Below are 21,412 nucleotides of genomic sequence, written 5' to 3' on the forward strand. Positions count from 1 at the left end.
ATTTATGCATGGTTAAAAAAAAGTCAAATATTTGTTAAAAAAGTAAATCATTTTCTAACTAGAAAATTGTTTACTTTAGTTTTAAAGTTAGAGTAGAATAATTGTGTAATCGGGTAATTNATTTGTTAAAAAAGTAAATCATTTTCTAACTAGAAAATTGTTTACTTTAGTTTTAAAGTTAGAGTAGAATAATTGTGTAATCGGGTAATTTAAAATACTACTTTTAAAAAATGTGTATAACTATATTGTTCGAGAATGAGAAGATTAATAAAATAACTAACATCTTATGTTCACGCCATAATTTTTTTTCTAGAAATTGCATATTTAATATTTATGATGTTTTAAAACTTCTAAAACTAATAATGTTTTAATTAAAGTTAAGTTATTAATTAGCTATAATGAAGCACCTACGTGTAAAGAAATCTTTACCAGCTACTATATATTCTTCTTAGTTTACCCCAGAAAATTAAATTTATTTTTTATTTTTATTAATAATTCTATTATTTTTTATTTGCTAATATAATAATTATATGATATATAAAATAATATAATTATTCTATTATTTCAAAATAAATAACAATACTTGTTAAAATGAGAAATAAAGTTCCATATACAATGAGATGCGTAACAATAATTTATTTTCAGATAAATTGAATTTATGTTCATTTTAATGTTTAAAATTTTTTTTATTATTAATAAATGATCACTACAAATTTCCAAAAAAAAATTATTGTAATTGTGTTTTATAGTATTAAGTTGTACTTGGTATCAGGAATTTTATTGTATAAAATCACTTATAACTGAAGGAGTCAGTAGATAAAGGTGTTAGCTGACATTTTTTCAAAAATTAATTTTGTTGCATGTATAAAAATGTTATCGGTAATAAAAACATTTTATCAATGGAAAACTTATTTTGACTCGTGGTTATCGAAATAATAAATTGATAAAGGTGTTACTAGAAAAAATTACCATTAATTTAGTTACAAAAGTTGTAATCCAAAAACATTTCAAAAATATCTGTTAATTCTTTAATTCACTGGCTTCTTCAATTATTATAACATAATACATAGAAATTTTAAGTGTAATAACTTTAGTTTGTATTAGGTTTTAACCAAATTTATTAAATTAATATTATTATTGTTATGTCACTCCCTCTTGACCGATCTGTCACATCATTTACTACGCATACATCAGCCATCCTCATATCGCATTCAATAACATTGCTCCATCTCTTTTTTGATCTTCCTTCAACATTAATTTCCACAATTTTCTTACAGCTTCCGATTTTTCTATCCAAATAACATGACCCAACCATCTAATTCTATTTTCTCTCATCTTACCTACGATTTGATACTACACCAATATTCCGTCTTATATGTTTGTTCTTATCTTCTCTAATCACTCCGATCATCCATCTGAGCATTCTCATCTCTGCCACACTCATTCTCCGCTCTACACTCTCGGCCTCATTTGAATTTTCTTATCACATAACAACCAGACACTTCTCTCCAATTCACACACCCGCAGTTGATCCTGTATCTTATATCCTCGTCTATACCTCCGTTCTTTTGCACAACTGATCCTAAATTCTAAAACTTTCCACCTGACCTATCTCGTTCTCACTTATTTTCACTGATCTCCTCATTTCACCTTCCTCTGTCAAACTCGTACTCTATATACTTCTTCTTACTCCTTTTCCTTCGAGAGCTGATCTCCACACCTCTAGCCTTTGATTAATTTCCTCCATTATTTAAAATATGTATTATAAGAATAAAAACATGTTCAGTACCATATGATTTAAATTTCTAAATAAATAACAATAAATAGTTCGTCTACTTATTTTTAAAGGTCAAAAAAATTATCAATGCAGACTATCTTGTTAAAATGTATCGAATGGAAGAATCATTTCTTTACAAATTCATTAGATCTTCAATATTTTACTAAATTAAATAGAAATAAGGGTGTTCAAATGGAGATTTCAAACCAATATTTGGTTATAAAATGTAAATTTGACGAAATATATACTAAATTTCATAAATATTTTTATACTTCATAGTATTAATCAATACTTTAACACAACTGCATTTTTTAAATTGTTCCATAATCCCCATGTAAAATTCATAATTAAAATTTTTTAATAGATTTAAAGAATAGAACAATTATTTAAAGCACTTCACAATTTTTTTTTTTATTTTATTGGTGGAAAATATATACAGAATGGGATATATCTGATTTCCATTTAATAAATTTTATTTATTAAAGAAAATTAATAAGCTTTACAATTAATACAATTCAGTTTAAGAAGTTTAGCTAAATAAGTAACAGTGGTAATCAACAAAATGATTAAACATTGATCAAAACACAATTTAATGATTGAATAAACCGATAATTTTGATTACATTAATAATTAGCGTACTTGTAAATTTAAAAATTAAATAGAACTATTATCTCATGTAAATATAATATGTTATGTTAATTGTATAGCCTTTAAGTATACAATTAATTTAAAAAAGAAACTAACATAAAATATTAATTGGATCATTTATTCCAATCATTAAAAATTGTTATTATTATTGATTAAATTCTCAGTTTATTAAATTTTGAGATTCACCACACTGTTGTAGAATATGACAATTTGTCCAACTATTAAAAAATTATTTAATATTTTTATAAAGAACAAATGAAGGATGAAATTTTCAACATTCAAATCATACATTTATTTAAGTTTACTAGTTTAATTAATATAACAATAAAATAACACTTGATAAAGCAAGTGTAATACTACATAATAGGCTCATTTCTCATAACTATTGAAATACGGCGTTTGCGTAAAACTTTAATTCCTTTGAATTGTTTGTCACTTCTTGCTAATACTTCATGTTTATACTTATATCTTACATCATCTCTACAAATATTAGCACATAATATTTTTAAAAAATATCAATTATATTTATGATTGCTACGAGGACTCACTTCATAATATATAGAGATCGACGAGGCAATAATGCTTCAACAAAAATATTAGGATCTGTATCATCTGTTAACTTCATTATTGAATCTGAAAGTAAACTTAAGCCAGCAATAATATTACCACAAAACTAGAAGAAAAATTGTTCAATTAAAATTTAGTACATTATTATTATGCCATAATTATAAATAAATAATAAAACTAATTTTCTTTCATTATAAGTCCAAACAAAGAATATATTATTTACAATTTTATAACATTTTAAAAATAAATATTTTCAATAATAGTTTTATTTTTTGATTAATTAGGTTATTCATACTAAAAGAATAATTAGGTATAGCATATCAATCATCCAAATACGGATACCAGAAGGTTATAAAGTAATGACTCCTCCTAAAATTAGAATTATTTTTTGAAGTCTTCTTTTTTAAAAATAGCTCTCACTATAATTTACAGGTTTAGTAAACTGCCCCCCCAAAAAATTTCTTTTACATTTTTGTCTACATTTATTTGATTTAATCATAAATGACTACTCTTACTTTCACACTATCTATATGTGCTTTAACATAACCATCATCATACAAATCAAGTATATGTACTTGTTGCATAGGTTTTGTTTTAGAATCATTCCCAAATGACAATATTTTTAGCTTATTGATAATATTAGCATTTTTATCATTCTTCCACAAAATTTTTTCAGTCTCTCTATACCCGTGTATAGCCTATCAAAAAAAAAATAATAATAAATTATAGTTTTATTATAATATACAATGATGAAATTGGTGTAGCGAATCGAAAATGTATATTTTGAGTTATACATGTTTTTTGTTAGTAAAATTTACTTCCTAGGCAATGTATTTATGAGTTTTATTCTAAATTCAATATTTCAGTTATAAAATATTTGTATTATTTTAACTGCAAAATCACAAAAATTAACTACAATAAGGAATAGATATCTTAAATCTTTAAATACATTTATTTCAAAATAAACTTTTTGAGTTACTACACTAACACCTTAATGGTGCGTATGACTCACATCATCCCAATGATCATGCTGATACCTCAAACGTTTCAATGATATTTCTATTTCATTAACGAGTTCTTTTTCTTCAATGTCTGTTACAACGTCAGGAAGAATAAAAAATGACTTTTCAAAAATGTTTTGTCTGGATTTAGCAATTTTTTCAGGAAATTGATAATCGATAAATTTAAAAGTTTGATGTGATATAATGTCTTTAGAAGATACAGTTGACAATTTCTTGAGAGATACTCCAGATTTTAAAATAAATAAGTTATTTTTAGATGTTGTAGTAATAATTGATATAAATCTCATGGCAAATCTATGAATCGTATTTATTTACTCTATTTTCATGATAGAGTTAATTTCTTCATTATATTTATATGTTTCAAAAAATCTTCTTGCATTTTCTTTATACTATAAAACAATTTAATTTAACTTATAAACAGTTCAATAAAATTGAATTAATTAAAAAAGACAAGTATATTTTTAGAACAAAACAACAAATCATTAAAATTTAAATATTATCCACCAAGTTATCAGATCTTAAAAATATGAAACTGAGTATGGTATGAATGAGGCAGTTCCTTAACACTTATACCCGGCATTAAAGTGATAAGAATGAAAATGGTATTTAAAAAAAAGATTTGTTAGTAAAAAAATGCCTGCACATAAATATTAATATTTATTTGACTTAAATTTCATTTTAAGGTCAACAATAAAATTCTGTTTTAAATGTTTTATAAGACATTAAATAAATATCTACATATTTATATATCAATGTATGATTTTTCTCATAATAAATGTTTGTATAGTGTAGTTCGATTTTCACTATTATTTATATATTTTTATTCTTCATTAAAAGTCAAAATTGTATCTTCAACTCAAAAAACCAAACCAATTGTTTTTAGTATTTTATTTGTTTTTTGCTTCTTGGCCTTACTGATCAGGGAGCTTTTGAAGTCGATCGCCTCTTAGATAAATTAAACAATTTTGCGACCCCTAAATTACTGTCCAAATTAAGCCACTGGATCTATCCATTAAATATTTTCCTTATAACTCATAGACCCATCTGCCTTAATTTATTTTTGATTCTTATCAAGTGTTTATATCAGTAGCAGTTTTCAACTGTGTTGAGGGAAAGGTCCTAAAAATAAAATTTACTTGAAATAAATATTAATCTTACCTATATGGTAAGACTGTTATAAGAAGTATACATATATTATAATTAAAAAATATTAGTATATGGGGAGTATTTACAGATCGCAGAAAAAAGCCACTAAATCATATCAGTTAAAAAATACTATTAATCTTAATTCTTTAACAATTTATTTGAAAGTTTTAAAACTAATGGAAAGTAATCAACATAGATGTACCATAACTAGATGATACATCATGTTTTTAGACATGAAATTCCAAAAAACTCCCTTTGATTATTATATTATATTAAAATATTTGTAGTTAGAAAAGCTGTTATTTTTATTTTACCCACCATTAAAAAATAATCTGATAGTTATGATTCTTCTACTAATCATATTTTTAATAGATATTTTTTATTAATTCAAACAAATTTTAGGTCAAATGTCTAGAATTAAAAATTTGGGAAAATGAAAAAAAATGTTAAGCTATTTTTAATTAATAACACAAATCAAATTAAAAATATATAAATGCACGATCAATTGCAGCAACATATATTTTAACTAATAAAATATTATGAATTATATTATACAATAAATAAAGAAATAATAAACTTAAAAAAATTACATAAAGAAAAAACAATTTGAAAGAGAAAAATTATACATTATTTATCATTTAATTTTACTTAATGATTAAATTATGAAAAGTATGAGTTTAGTACATTATTTATACAAGATGACAAGAATTATTGAGAAGTACCACCAAATTTTTCAAGTCGTTTCAGTCTAATTACACGCTGTTGTTCTGTTTCTTCCGATGGTTCTTCTTCTAAATCAGGTGTACTTAAGTGTGCTTTATTTCTATAAATAAATAATAAAAAAAATATGTTCTCAAAAAGTATTTTTATATTCTTACTTGATATTATTGTCAGTTGTGCTGTTCTCTGGCTGGTGATTGTTTTTAGTAACCTTAACTTTGTTTTGAACATTTTCACTAGTAGAAGATGTATTATTTAATCTGTTAAATATTAGTAGTAAAATTAATCAGTGAGTTTCTATTTGATATAAAAATAGTGTAATAATAAAAACTAAAGATTTTATTCAATAAAAAATAACTTCTGTGATTGATTTTAAACCTCGTATAAAAAGGTTAACTCCAGTTTCAAGACTTATAAATCACCACTATTTATAATAAAGAAAAGTAAAATAACAATATATACTAATAATAATTTATTTAACACTCCAAAGAAAAGATTGTAGCTATAGGACTAATATATACAGCACGGAAATAATAATTAAATAGTAATACAATACAAATAATATAATTTTATATAAAAAAAGTTGAAGTCTATTACATTATTACATAAAAAGTATCATAAATAATATATTTTAATCTATAAATACTATCACAATAGAAATCAAAGTTATACAAGTTATTACAAGTTATGATTAAATGATTAATGGGTTCATTAAAACTATAATTTTGAAGATAGTAATTTACATGAAATAAAACTTTTTTAGGGGTATTAAAGGCAGGGACGTGGAACTTTATTCTATTAATAAGTTTAGAACTATCAATATGTTTGTTCAATAAATAATATAAAAAGTAAGCATTCGTAAATTTGTGTAAATCATACATCTGTGATGTAAATCTTCAACAAATATTAAATAATTAGTATATTTAAAAACTTTAACATCATTTATAAATTATAATATCATTCGTAAATTACTACTTTGATTAAATTATAAATACAAATACAAACCCAGCAATTAGACAAGCAGAGGAATAATGATTCATCATAACTACAGCTGCATCCAACATAGCTTTAATGTCGGTGATATATTTGAGACGTGCTAAACATCCCTCTCTAGTATTTTGTTCCATTATTTTTAATTCTTCATCGCTAAGATCAGTTAAGTTTTGTGGCATAATTGGTAGCTGAATAGCGGCACCTATGAATAGAAATATACATAAATACAACTGTTGATAACATACAGTCAACCAAAATATAATTTTTCAACTATGAGAACTTATAACTTATATTACAGAAAAAATCAGAACATCTGAATTCAAAAGTTTTTCTAGAACCAAAATAATTTTAGTCTCTCAAATGATATAATAACTAAAAAATTTTTTTTTTCTTGTATACATAAATTTATTAAAAGCTAAATAGCAGCGGAAAACTTTTTAGCATGCATTAAATTTTCTGGCATTAAAATGATTAAATCTAGGCTAATTTTAAAGAACTATGCTCTAATTTATATAAATTATAATCTTTATTAAATTAATATCCTTTAAAGATTTTTATGTAATACTTTAAAATATTACTTTTTAATGACATTATCACAATTAATTTATACAACTATACTTAAATAAAAAATATTACCTTACAAACTATAATTAGACAGGACATACTTACCACCAATAAATGGCATACTTAAAAAATTGAATGGCATATTTGAACTAGCAGAAGATGCTTCATTACCTAAAATATATAAAATTTTAATTATCTAAAATCATATGAAGTGTGAAAGTGTCTAATGTTTTATATGCAAAAAAAAATAAAAAATTATATGAAATATAATTAATTGAAAATATTGCCATAAAATTAGTACTTTTAAAAAAATGCTAATATTTTTCACATTATACATACAAGTCCCTTGAATTTTAGCAATTTAAACATATACAGAATTGAAATTATGGACATGTGGAATGTTTATTAGGAATAATATGTGCATTATAATTTTTAGGTACTAAGAATGTTTAACATTATCACTCTTCAGATCACTCTATCAATTCAATTATTAAAACTACTTATATCAGATAATAAATTTCTTACTAGTACTTGATACACCAGGAGTTTGATTTACAAAGTTAGTCCTGAATTCATACTGCTGTTGTTCCATTCCCACATAATCACTATTAGGTATGTTTGGAAATGGTCTGAAAGGAAATGATGTTTGTTGAGGTCGCATATTGGTTCCAGGAACTGCATTTGATGTTGAAGCATTTGCATTATCAGTAGAAGTAGCAGTTGGTCCAGATGTAGAAGTAGTAGCCTGTGGTACTATTGGAGATGTTCTTGGTGGTTGAGTGGCAGCATTTGAATTTGAAGTTGATGGTGGTGGACGCAATATATCCAATCTACAAGTAGGACAAGTTTGATGACGTTGAAACCAACTACGTAAGCAAGATGTATGGAAAATGTGATTACAAGGTAATTTTTTAGCAGCTAAAAAACAAATTTTTCATAATTTAAGATTATTTAATAGAATTTCTAAATTTTAGATGATAAAATTTGGTAGCATCTATAAAAATATATTATATACTTAATATAATATTAAATTTTAATTACCAGTTGCAGTCATGTCTTCGCGACAGATAATACAAACATTTTCAGTTGCTTGTAAATCTTCAGTTGTTGCATCTGGATATAATGTGTTCATGTTATGTATGGCTCTACGAGATAGTACTAGATCTTGGAATACCTTTTTGAAATTTCTACATTACAAAATAGGTATTTTATAGTTTTATAAATTTTATTCTTCTTAACTATTTTTATAAAAATGTTTTATGTTTATTACCGTAAAGTATGATACATTGGTCTAAATGCAAACAAGGGAATGGTATATGTTTTTACCATGATGATAAGGAATACAACATACATAACTGCTTTGCAAAAACCTAAATATTCAATATTAGTTAATTAAATACTGCTTCCAAATATTTAAGAGACTTGGTAGTTGGGTATTAGGTATTAGGTATAGCTTATTAGAAAGCTTTCACCCAGATAATAAGAGAACTGTTTCGATTCTCAGTTTGCTAATATATTTTTTTCTCGATTTCCGAATTTCTAACAATACATTTTTATCAATAATTTAAGACTTGAAATTAATAACAAATCAATATAAATTTTTTTTTAGTATTACCACATCTTTGAAAAATCTTAAGTAAGCCACTCCTAAGGTCATCAATATATTTCTCCCATAAGCACACATACCATAGCAATTATTAACTGTTTATTCTAGTAATCAATTAAATAGGTAGAAAATACAAAACTATAAAATTTATAAATACATACCGATGAAAAACTCAAGATATAATAAAAGGACAGCTTTGCTTTCCCAAAATGTATCACTATATACATCCATTGCATGTAAAATATATTTAACTGCTGCATTTATGGCTAATGTGATAAGTAAAGCATATTCAAATCCAAACACTAACTGTACAGATGGACCTTTAGTTATTGTTGTTATATATGCATCATGAACAAAATAAATATCAGCTATTGTTAAAATTGTCAGCAAAACTATAACATAACAAATAATAATTCGAGTGATATTACGATATTTAAATTTTTTAGCCAAATATCAATTTTAATAATTTTTAAGTAAACCTTTTTTTATAGCATTTTTCAAAAAATGCAGTATGATATTTTTAAATATTAACTTGATTGATAAGAAATTTTTGTAAATTTTAAGTTTGAATTTCAAATGAATCGAACACAATAAATTTGGTTTGAAGATCATTAAATAAATCAATTTTTTTTCCTTATCTTTATCTTAATTATGAAATATTTCAATTATTGTATATTTCACAATTTTTACAAGTTAATTAGTAAAAAACTTAAATTAACTTAATATTTAGTATATGATTAATAGTTTATTGTAAAATGTTCATAATTGATGTGAAAATGTTAGCCTTGTATACCCCTACTATTAAAAGATTTAACTATCAGGAATTTGAAATTTTTGAAGAATTATAATTTTTCAACTATAATTATAGTTATAATTATCATACATGAAATCACCCCTTATAAATGATGATAATGATTTTTATTAATATTATTATAATCATAAATATTAGCAACATGTATTTTATGACTCATAAATTAATGATACAAAATCTAATTATTTTTAAGCATTAAGATATATCAAGTATATTGAATGGGTTATTGATACTAAAAAAAAATTTTTACTACTTACACCAAATACGAATGTGAAATATATATGATATAACAGGTGTTCGTTCCATCTATAAAGTTAAAAATGATTTTATTTATGATAGAATAGATAATATTATCTTTTATATATTACTTACATAATCTACCCGATCTTCTGCAAGCCAGTGAAAGCATTTTAGGAATAATAATAAAGTAAATAAAGCCACGAATTTTGGACTTAAATCATCTTTGAATATAGTAAAAGCTAAACAAGTTTCTGTGACTGCATACCATGCTTTTTCAATTAAACGCTAGAATATAAATTTTTGGAAAAAATTTTGATAAATAGTACTAAGAGATTAAGTATTAATTATTAATACTTACTTCAGTTTCAGCTGCTCGTAAGGTACCAAAAAATAATTTTCCAGCTAATTTACCTATTAAATACACAGCCACTAATGCTTGCACATACATGACCTAAAATTTTTAAATTATAAATATTTAATAAATTTGAATAATTGTGTTCATACCGCCATGCTTGGGTTTGATTTACAAATATAAACCACAGATGGATAAAATTGTTTCTTCTGACGAAATGCATTAGCAATTACACAACAAGATAATCCTAAACTAACTACTACAGCAGTAACACTTGTCATTTTAACTGCAGCAGATGTAGTTGTCGTACTCATTTTCTAATAACACCAGAAATATTAAAATTCAATCATAGCAAACAATAATTTAATTATTTTTTTGACTTACAGTAAAATGACTCTAAAGATTCACTAATTTTTTTAAAAAATTGAATTAAACAAAAATGACAACAAGCTCGATTTGTTGATTCCATAAAAAAACTTTTGAATAATGAAAAAGCGCACGTCAGTAAATATTTTTATCAGAAGTTTTATTATTTATTTATCTGTATTATCATAGAATATTCTGTGTTATAATCATAGATATAGATAATAAACTTTATTATATATACCTGTGGGTATAATATCAATTTATATACTTATAAATGTATTTATATGCTACAATATTGTTATCTTGTTATGTTTAGTGATGTATTATCATAATTATTCTAACACATAAATTCATGAAATTTGGTAATTTGAATAGGTAGTTAAAAAATATTTAAGTATATTAGCAAAATAATATTTAGAAAAAAATTAATATCTAGTTGGCTAATGAAATAAAAAATACAAAATGTCTGACGAAGAAATGGAAAAATTTGAAATTACTGATTTTGATCTGGACAATGAGTTTAACATGAATAGACCTCAAAGAAGATTGACAAAAAATCAGGCTATTTACGGTATAAAAATATATTTCAATTAATAATTTACATAAAGTTGATCAATGTTCTTATTTGTATACTCAATAAATACTTAGTTTAATTTATCCGAGTCCAAAAAGTTTTTATTAATGTCTTATGACCTATAAAATTGTTTAGATAATTATTTTTTTTTTGAAACAACAATTTAAAAATAATAATTTTATGTTCTTTGAAAAGATTAAAAACAAGAAAGCTCAATTTTTTCAAATTTAGAATTGAACAGTTCTCAGCTTAGATAAATAAGAGTACAGCTTAAGAAAAATAAAATTGAAATTAACCATACAATAAATATAATGTTTTTTATAACTTTCTAATAGATTAGTGTTCATATTAAAAATATTTAGTTTTTTTAGCTTCCTAAAAAGATATGAAAAATAGAGCATACCTTGTTTTTGCACAAAGCTTTCAAATATAATAAATTAGTATTAATAACATCATCATTTTAGGAGTTTGGGCAGATGAAGAACAAGGTGATAGTGATGTAGAACCATCAGGATTTAGTGGTCGAGGAAGGAAAGATAAAAAATATAAACAAAATTATACTGCTCCAGTATCTTTTGTAGCTGGAGGTATTCAGCAAGCTGGTAAAGATAAAGAAAAGAAAGAAAGTAAAGAAGATAATATACATGAAGAATCTGAAAGTTTAAATGTTAATATATCTTCAAGGTTTGAAAAAATTACTAAACTTTTTTTTTACTGTTATTTATAAATATTATTTATTTTATTTTTTTGTTATAAAGTGATGATGAAAAACCATCATTTAGTTTTGATATTGATCAAGAATTAGCTGGTTTGCGTAAAAAACGTTCCCAAGTTAACCCATCTTTAATAAACAAAGGTTTAGGAGATTGGGAAAAGCATACAAAAGGAATTGGAGCAAAACTTTTGCTAGGAGTAAATAATTTATTTTAAATAGTGAAATTGTTTTTGAAATTCTAAATTGTACAATATTTATATAATTTTAGATGGGTTATCAACCTGGTCATGGTTTGGGCAAAAAACTTCAAGGAATAACAGCTCCTATTGAAGCTAATCTAAGAAAAGGAAGAGGAGCAATTGGTATAAACAAACATTTATAAATTTTAGTATATTTTTATTTTTATTTGAATAAATAATAATATTGCTCTTTCAATTAAAGAAAAAGATCTCAAAAAAAAAAAAACATTTTGAGATAAATTATTACAAAGATTTAATTTCCCAATAGAGTTACTTTATTTTTAACATTTATATAAAGTTCAAATTTTTTTTCATAAAAACATTCTCATATTTAGGTAGAGAATAATAAACTATGTTTAATTATACCAAGATGTTAAAAAATTATATTATTTGATAACCACCCAAATGATATTGATAGTAATCTATTTTTCAAGTGTACACTTTTTGCATTGAGTACTACTAGAAAGAAAAGGAGTGGAGTTCTTGGTTATTACCTTTTCATTGTAGTTAGTATTTAAAAATACTTTTACCTGGATATTCTTGTATAGATAATGATTGACGAAGAGCAGAAATAATTAGTGAATTATAAGGTCAGGTACTTGGTTTTAGTATTTAAACAAAAGGTGTTGATTTAAAAGAAATTATTTAAATGTATGTATTAAAAGCATACGTGTTAGTTATTTTGACAAGAATATAATTAAAACAAATTAGAAATTAAAATAAGAGTTAAAAGTTTGCACAAAGATACACTAAGTTGCACTACAAGAAGGGGCCCATATCTAACTACTTTGTTAAAAAGTAATGACAATGTGGGAAGAGAATGAATGTGAAATTAGATTTTTTAGCTATTTTATAGTAAGTAGTTGTTTGTAATGATAAAACTTTTTTATCGCTTTATAACTTTTATGGTATTTCCTGAAATTTAAATATTAACCAAAATAATTTTTGGCATGATTTAACTGAATATTTTTATTTCGTTTTTAGTAAATATTTTTTAAATATCTATCGAATTACTATTTCTTCATTTATTTTGTACAAGAACTACATTTTAACTCAATTAAGAGGCTTTTTAAATTTTTTCTCAATTTAACCTCTTAATTTTAAATGTATTCTGATTTACACTCTAAAAAATATAGATTTATCAATTTTCAAGTATTTTAAAAAGTTATTGATCTAATTAATAAAATATAATAATAAAAAATTTTATTTGAATAAGTAAAGTTCAATTATACATAATTTATTTAATATTTATTACTGACAGCCAATTTCATGAAAATATAAATATTTTATTTATGAAAAACAAGACATTTTATCACCTTATTTATAATTATTCAATATTTTAACAAAATATTCTAGGAGCATATGGTCCAGAAACTAAAAGTAGGCCAATGAAATTAGATGCTGATAGATCATCTGATACGTCTAAAGATGGTGATAAACCAAAGGCTACAGTATCTAAATGGCGAAAAAAATCTAAAGCAGAAAAAACACAATATATTTATAAAACAGTTGAAGATGTAATTGAAGAAAGTAAACATCCAGGGCAAAGAAAGAGAGAATTTAAGTAAACAATTTTGATTAATTAAATTTATCAAAAATTTTTTTGTTCTATTGTGTGCTGTAATTTTAGAAATTAAATGTATATTTATATACACATTATTTGGTGTGGTATTTCAACAAGTTTTAATAACATAATAACATAAATAATTTTTAGTGAACTTAGTAGAGTGAAAGTAATAGATATGACAGGTCCTGAACAAAGAATTCTGTCAGGTTATCATGCTATATCTGGTGTAAAAAAACCAACAGATCAATGGGAAATTCGAAAAGATAAAAAATTTTCTAATTTTGATATGCCAGAATTGTTACATAATCTTAACCTATTAGTTGAAATGGCTGAACAAGTAAATCAATTAATCTTAGTTTAGTTAAACATATCTGTATAAAATAGTATTGATAATATTTATATTATTAGAATATAATTTCAAATAATCAAGAACTTTGTAACAGTGAAGATAGACTTATTGTGATAGAGAGAGAAACCAATAAACTGGAAGAATCTATTGAGGATAAAAATAAAGCAATACATTGTCTTGAAAAAATGTTAGTCGTTATGGAAGAGCTTAATAATGCTTTACAAAATAATACGCTTAACAGTAATGAAGCTATTAAGAAATTGACATTTTTAAAAGTTAGTAAAAACTAAATTTTATATTTGGTACGATGTTAAACAAATTTTTTTATTTAACTCAACCTAACTTATTCAGGAAAATTATTATCCAGATTATCGCCTAAATGGTGGTTCAATTTTAGCATCATCTATTGCTCAAATATTGATTAAAGAAAAATTATCTACATGGGATCCTTTACAAGATCCATCAATGCCTTTTGAAGAACTAAACAAATGGAAAGCTCTTTTAATTTTAGATGATCCATGTGCTATTGAAACACAATCAAGTGATGAATTTCAAAATTTAATTTGGCAAGCTTGGTTTCCTCAAGTTCAAAAATCTTGTGGGTAAGTAGATTAGGCAACAAGAAATGTATCTAAAAAAAAAAAAAAAATTACTGAAATTTAATATTTATAATAAACAGACAATGGAAGTGTCATGATTCTAATAGTATGCTAAAATTAATTGAACAGTCAGCAGAAGTTATTCCTAATTGGATAGTTATTCAAGTTTTAGAAACTATGATTTTACCCAAAATACAATCAGAAGTTGAACAGTGGGATCCATTAACAGATTTAGTGCCTATTCATGTTTGGGTCCATCCTTGGTTACCATATCTAAGTAAGTTAAAGAATATCTTATGAACATAAAAAAGTATTTATGTAATATTTTTTTTATACATTTTATTTTAGGTAAACATTTTGAAACTATTGTTTATCCTACTATTAGACAAAAGTTAAGTGTAGCATTAAATGCTTGGCACCCATCTGACAATTCTGCTAAACTCATGCTTCAGCCTTGGGTAAATGTATTTCAACAAGGTCATATGGAAGCATTCTTAATTAACAATATAGTTCCAAAATTGCAAGCTGCTCTTCAAGCGTTTGTAATAAATCCACATCATCAACAATTAGGTAAAAATTACATTATAATTAAATAATTATATTATGTTTGTTAAAATAAGCCTTTGATATTTTTTTGGTTTACAAATTTTTTTAGTACGTAATTAGTTTTTAAATTATATTAATACATTTTTCTCTCTAATTTTTGAGAAATACCTATTTATTTGAAAAGATAATTTTAAGTCAAATAAAAAAAGAATAGTTTTTTCTCTTGTAAAAAGTTGGGGACAGTACACATAAATTCCTTTTAATAAAAGACAATTTAATTAATACAATACTTTAAGTTAGACATATTGAAATTTTAAATTATGACTAAATTTGCATTATTTTAATTAGATAATTGGAATTGGGTTAGTACATGGATAGATTTATTACCTGTAAATACTTTGGTGTCGCTTCTCGAACAGCACTTCTTCCCTAAGTGGCTTAAAACACTTACCATGTGGATAAATATGAATCCAAATCATGAACAAATAAGTAACTGGTATACTGGATGGAAATCATTAATGCCTCCTTCAATTATTGAACATCCATCAATTAAAGGTCAATTTCATGCTGCTTTGGATATAATGAGTAGAGCAGTAGGAGGACCTTCAATGCCAGCACCACCTCCACCTCCTACAATCCATGTAAAAATTTATACTAAATCTATTATTATCTATTAAATATATTATTATTATCTAAATCTATTATTATTTTAATATTATCTATATTATTAAATATATTATTAAAATATCATAATTATTTAGGGTGGACTAGCTGAAGCAGTTCGTACTGCAACTCAAATGCCCCATGGTTTTAAAGAACTTGTTCAAAAACGATGTGAAGAACGAGGTATATTATGGATGCCAATTCCTGGTCGTTATAGAGAGGCTAAACAAATTTATCGATGTGGAGCAAGACTGCAAGCATACATTGATCGAGGAGTTTTGTTTGTAAGCCAAGATGGTTCTAAATTTGTACCTACATCTGTTCAGTCCATGCTTGAATTGTGTGAATAAAAACATTTAAAAAGCCTATAGACTTAAATATTCTATACATTTGTATTTTTAATTTAAATGTATATTTACTTTTACTCAACAAGTTTTGTAAAATATAACAAAATATTAAACAATGTTCATCATTAAATATTTCTAGAGTATGTGTAAATATTGATTTTTAAAATTTTTAAAAAATACTTTTCCTCTTATAACCTAAAAAACCTAAACTTTCTTTAATAAAAAAGGAAACAAGCTCACGAATTAAATATATTTATTAAAGATAAACCATCAAATATTTTTGTCTAAAATTTACAACTTTAAGTTTAGTATAAACATTAAACGATTATAGTAAAAAAGTTTTTCTGTTTTTTGTCTCCTGAAAATTTTAAAAACATAGACTTGATTTTGCAGTTAGCGATTCATTTGAAAAAAGTTATTACCAATAAAAGTTTATATGGCATACATTATTTTGTGTCATTCATAAGAATAAATTGTTTATTTATTAAAAATTATAAAATCCATTGAATAAAATGTGAAATAAAATATAATTGCTATCATGGGCGTAACTAGGAATTTAAGGGCTGAAGTAAACAGTTTTTGAAACCTATTTAATCGCCCAAAGTTTTATATATGCAATGTTAAGCAAAAAAAAAAAATTCTTGAATCAATTCTGTTCTTTAATGATAAGTACTTCATATATACTTCTTTCATTCGACATACTTTTTTTTTTTAATTGATCTATTTCCCTTACAGGAGGGGTTCAACCTTTTAAAAATTCGTATAAAAAGTAGAACTTTTTTGACTTAACTTCTAAAAATGTTAAGGAAATACTGACACTTTTTACATACTTTAACTTAGAGCTTATGTACTAGACTTTATTTTGAAAAAAAAATTTGACCTCTGGACTTGTCTTTGTGGTGAAAACTGACATCAAAGTTAAAAAAAACGCACGATTTCCATGAAAAAATTCTCGATTTTACATATTATATTATTAAATTTATATTACTATAACTTTTGGAAAAATGTATGGATCAATATTATTTTTTTTTTATAAATAATTTTTTTATACTCTTTTCATCTGAAACACTTATTTTAGCTTCGATACGAAACTGAGAAGGTATTGGTTTTACTAAGATGTGTTTATTTATTTTTTTTTTTTTGTGTCTGTTACCACTTTTTCTCAGCTCTCACCGAATCGATTTCTTTCAATGATACGTCAAAAGATCACAAATCGTATCTAGTCGAAGACATAACCCTCAAAAATTGGAAAAAATTTCCTCGTTCCCCGTAAATGGGGGAAACCTACAAAAAAATTACAAATTTAAAAATGGCTAATTTTCGAAATTTTTTCAATTTTTTTTACTTAAAAGTGCCATTACTTTTTTAAAAATAGCCAAATCAATATAATTTTTTTTTTATAGATACCTTAGGTATTCACCTATCTATTTGTGAACATTTGACCCTTTACAAGCCCACAGGAAGGGTTTCAAAATGGTAACTTTTTTACAAAAAATTAACTTTTGAAAATGTTCCCTCGTTCCCCGTAAATGGGGGAAACCTCCAAAAAAATTACAAATTTAAAAATCGCTTATTTTCGAAATTTATTCAATTTATTTACTTAAACTGCCATAACTTCTTCAAAAATGGCCCAATCAATATCAATTTTTTATATAGATGCATGATATCATTACCTTTTATTTGGTATATTTTTTTTTATATCTGACCCTTTACCTACCCACGGGGGGGATTTAAAATGACAACTTTTTCACAAAAAATATAATTTTTTCAACTTGACTTTTGAAAATGTTCCGAAAAGTCTGACACTTTTATATATATCTTAAATTAAAGCTAATGTAATGTACTTTATTATGCAAAAAAAAAAGTTTCAGACTTTATTTTGTCTTCACAGTGAAAATGGCTACCAAATGCTATTATTGTGTGAAAATTCTCGATTTTATTTTTCACATATTTAACTTTATAATGATATAACTTATTGAACAGTGTATGGATCAACACAATTTTTTTATGAGAAATAATATTTTTTTTTATCCCTCTTTCATTCGACATACTTTATCTTTATCAAAATATTAATAAGGAACTAGCAGATCATGTAGCTTTTGGAATAATCCACCAATTTTTTAAAATTAAACACTATCTAAAGATTTGCATCAAAGCGTTTTTTTTTTATAGTGATTTTACCTATCATTTGATATCTTTTTGTGATCATTTGACCCTTTACCAGCCCACAGGAAGGGTTTTAAAATAGTAACTTTTTCTACTTAACTTTTAAAAATGTTCCGGAAATACTGACACTTTTATATGTATCTTAAATTAAAGCTTATGTAATATACTATAATTTGAAAAAAAAATTTGACCTTTGGATTTATCTTCATGGTAAAATGATAACCGTATTCAAAAATGTGTTATTTTTGTGTTAAAATTCTGGGTTTTGTATTTTATTATATTTTAAAATAAACTGACAAGGGGAATAAATAGATTTTTATAAATATTATATAAATAAATTTGATATAGCATAGAAAGTTAAACTTATTTAAATTTTTTTTGCTTTTTTATAGTCGATGGAAGCGTTGTACGGTTGACGAGTCGGTAAAACTTGTGTTTTATGCGCTGGGGTACAAGGTTCCAACCCACCTATGACAAGGAATATTTGCATTTTTTTTCTTAATTCTTTTTAAGTTAGAATAAATATTCAACTTCTTTGATATTTATCTCCTTTTGATTCAATAACTTCAATAAAGATCAAGGATCCCATCACTTTAATCGCCCCATGCGAGAAGATATTTCTTAGTCATATTAAAATTATTTTACTAGATTTTAAGTGTTAGCTTCGATACAAAGCTGAAAAGATATTTTTTTGTGACTATCATTTATTTTCTCTGCTCTAACTTGACCTACATTTTTCAACGATACGTCAAATGATTACAATTAGTTAAAGTGAAGATATTACCCTCAATAATTTAAAAAAAATTCTAATCTATTAATAAAACATATACTTATCCCATGTTCTCCATAAAAACAATTAAAATCATTCATTTTTAATATTTTCAAAGTATTTATTGACGAATCAAGTTTGATATGATAGGTTTTAATTACAAAATTAAATCATTTTACTTTGTAATTTAATAATTTTTTTACTCTATTTGTGTGTGCTACTACTAGACTATAATATTCCAAATTTTTTGGTAACATGTTGCTATATGAATCATTTCTAAAAAATATGATTGTTAGTTTCTCCTGAATTAACAATGGATTTTTAGATCTTTTTAACAATTTTTAGCTTCGATGCAAAGCTGAGAGGGTATTAATTTTTTCATGATGTGTTTTTTTTTTTATATCTGTTACCACTTTTTCTCAGCTCTCACTAGACCGATTTCTTTTAACAATACGTCAAAAGATCACAAATCGAATCTAGTTGAAGACATTACCCTTAAAAATTGAAAAATTTACCCTCGTTCCCCACAAATGGGGGAAATCTTCAAAAAAATTACAAATTTAAAAATTGGTAAATTTTGTCATTTTTTTCACTTTTTTTCTTAAAACTTCTATAACTTTTTAAAAAATCAACAAATCAACATAATATTTTTTTATACTAAAACCTTAGATACTTCCCTTTCATTCGACATACTTTTTTTTTGATTGGACGATTTCCCTTAATATAAGGCATGGGCGACCGCAGGAAATTTATCAGGGGGGGCCAAAAAAAATTAAATATCAAAAAGTAACATTAAATAAAGTGTTTATTAACTGAAAATTGCAAAAAAAAATATATATATATATATAATTATTATATATATTCATGAGTCATTACTAAATAAAAATTTTCAGATTATACAAATTGAAATCAGATTGGTAATAATTTTTAAAAATGTATTTCCAAACTCCAGGGGGAAGCAAACGCCCCCTCTTGCCCCCCCTGTGGGCGCCCATGATACAAGGGGTTTCAAAACTTAAAAACGCATATAGAAAGTAGAGCTTTTTCAACTAAATTTTTGAAAATGTTCCGGAAATACTGACACGCCTTTTATATATATTAAATTAAAGCTTATGTAATATACTTTATTATGAAAAAAGAAATATTTCAGACTTGAAACTTGTAATCAGGATATAAATAAGGAAATAGGAAATTAGGTAGCTTTTGGAATATTCCACAGATTTGCATCAAAGCATTTTTTATGATAGTGATTTTAATCACTGTCAGATATCATTATACTTGATCCAACTATGCTAAGACCCACTGTGTTGGGATTTTTAAATTAAAACACGTGTTAATTTTTAAAAAAATCGAATTTTTCCTTATCCCAAATATTATTTTTATATAACAATAAATATAATTATTTAAATTTTGTCTAAAATCGATGTGATTTTTAACTAATTTTTTTTTTAAATACTAGTTTTAAAAATAAAAAAGTTTAAGGATAAAACACCAAAATGTACAAAACGAATGAAAAATTTTTTTGTCATCATTAATATTTTATTCCTGATCTGTTGAAAATTGATTTTTAGCTTTCCCTTGCATCACCAATCAATAAAAAAATGATTTTAAGAGATTTTAGCCGAAAATAAATTTTAAATGTAATAAAGTTTTATAAACTAAAAACTAAAAAAAACTCTACTAATTTTTTAACCAAGCTAGTAAATTTATAATTTAGTAACTTTTAACTTTTAATTTATCGACATTGTTCTTACTTAACTTAAGTTAATTATTTCGATTAACTTATCCATCTTTATACAAATGTATAATATTATGTATATTACATATACAAGTTTAATTTTTTAAATTAACTATAACTAATTGAAAATAACATTTTTATTTGTAAATATTATTTTTAACTTATGAGTCAGGAAGTTAGTATAATATAATATTACAGTAATGAAATAGGTATATCTATACCTCTACAACTTTTAAGTTCTTAGTATAAACTTTATACTATACTGAGTAGTCATAGGTACTTTTCCACTATCTAATTTTTTTATTTAATTAAAAATCGTGATGTGATT

General features: G+C 24.4%; 3 protein-coding genes across 3 annotated transcripts; 1 reads left to right on the plus strand and 2 right to left on the minus strand.

Moving 5' to 3' along the window:
- Positions 1 to 2,688: 2,688 nt before the first annotated feature.
- Positions 2,689 to 4,561, minus strand: LOC126894713 (alpha-ketoglutarate-dependent dioxygenase alkB homolog 7, mitochondrial). Its single transcript, XM_050665915.1, has 4 exons — positions 4,005 to 4,561; positions 3,508 to 3,690; positions 2,974 to 3,098; positions 2,689 to 2,905 (listed from the first exon to the last, which is right to left on the minus strand). Exons 1-4 carry the CDS (start codon positions 4,299 to 4,301, stop codon positions 2,782 to 2,784), a joined length of 729 nt encoding a protein of 242 aa, XP_050521872.1. The 5' UTR covers positions 4,302 to 4,561; the 3' UTR covers positions 2,689 to 2,781.
- A 1,087-nt stretch (positions 4,562 to 5,648) lies between these two features.
- On the minus strand, positions 5,649 to 10,968 carry LOC126894154 (E3 ubiquitin-protein ligase synoviolin-like). Its single transcript, XM_050664947.1, has 13 exons — positions 10,831 to 10,968; positions 10,599 to 10,763; positions 10,453 to 10,545; positions 10,227 to 10,379; positions 10,112 to 10,160; positions 9,205 to 9,435; positions 8,708 to 8,807; positions 8,479 to 8,624; positions 7,963 to 8,355; positions 7,543 to 7,608; positions 6,886 to 7,075; positions 6,039 to 6,140; positions 5,649 to 5,983 (listed from the first exon to the last, which is right to left on the minus strand). Exons 2-13 carry the CDS (start codon positions 10,758 to 10,760, stop codon positions 5,869 to 5,871), a joined length of 1,800 nt encoding a protein of 599 aa, XP_050520904.1. The 5' UTR covers positions 10,761 to 10,763; positions 10,831 to 10,968; the 3' UTR covers positions 5,649 to 5,868.
- A 200-nt stretch (positions 10,969 to 11,168) lies between these two features.
- Positions 11,169 to 16,562, plus strand: LOC126894152 (tuftelin-interacting protein 11). Its single transcript, XM_050664945.1, has 13 exons — positions 11,169 to 11,187; positions 11,249 to 11,383; positions 11,851 to 12,070; positions 12,145 to 12,298; positions 12,370 to 12,463; positions 13,697 to 13,904; positions 14,055 to 14,244; positions 14,316 to 14,531; positions 14,608 to 14,858; positions 14,936 to 15,132; positions 15,204 to 15,425; positions 15,750 to 16,042; positions 16,163 to 16,562. Exons 2-13 carry the CDS (start codon positions 11,275 to 11,277, stop codon positions 16,412 to 16,414), a joined length of 2,406 nt encoding a protein of 801 aa, XP_050520902.1. The 5' UTR covers positions 11,169 to 11,187; positions 11,249 to 11,274; the 3' UTR covers positions 16,415 to 16,562.
- The last annotated feature ends 4,850 nt before the right edge of the window (positions 16,563 to 21,412 follow it).

The sequence above is a fragment of the Daktulosphaira vitifoliae genome, unplaced genomic scaffold (assembly GCF_025091365.1).
Source record: "Daktulosphaira vitifoliae isolate Bord-2020 unplaced genomic scaffold, ASM2509136v1 Scaffold_1, whole genome shotgun sequence".
In the NCBI taxonomy this organism is placed as follows: Eukaryota; Metazoa; Arthropoda; class Insecta; order Hemiptera; family Phylloxeridae; genus Daktulosphaira; species Daktulosphaira vitifoliae.

Coding starts and splice junctions, on each gene's coding strand:
- LOC126894152 (XM_050664945.1), top strand. CDS start 11,275: ATGTCTGACGAAGAAATGGAAAAATTTGAAATTACTGATTTTGATCTG. Junction 12,299..12,369: donor GAGCAAAACTTTTGCTAGGA/GTAAATAATTTA, acceptor ATATAATTTTAG/ATGGGTTATCAACCTGGTCA. Junction 14,859..14,935: donor CAAGTTCAAAAATCTTGTGG/GTAAGTAGATTA, acceptor TATAATAAACAG/ACAATGGAAGTGTCATGATT.
- LOC126894713 (XM_050665915.1), bottom strand. CDS start 4,301: ATGAGATTTATATCAATTATTACTACAACATCTAAAAATAACTTATTT. Junction 3,099..3,507: donor CACATATAGATAGTGTGAAA/GTAAGAGTAGTC, acceptor TTTTTCTTCTAG/TTTTGTGGTAATATTATTGC. Junction 2,906..2,973: donor CGATCTCTATATATTATGAA/GTGAGTCCTCGT, acceptor TAATATTTGTAG/AGATGATGTAAGATATAAGT.
- LOC126894154 (XM_050664947.1), bottom strand. CDS start 10,760: ATGAGTACGACAACTACATCTGCTGCAGTTAAAATGACAAGTGTTACT. Junction 10,380..10,452: donor TACGAGCAGCTGAAACTGAA/GTAAGTATTAAT, acceptor TTTATATTCTAG/CGTTTAATTGAAAAAGCATG. Junction 8,808..9,204: donor ATATCTTGAGTTTTTCATCG/GTATGTATTTAT, acceptor TTGAATATTTAG/GTTTTTGCAAAGCAGTTATG.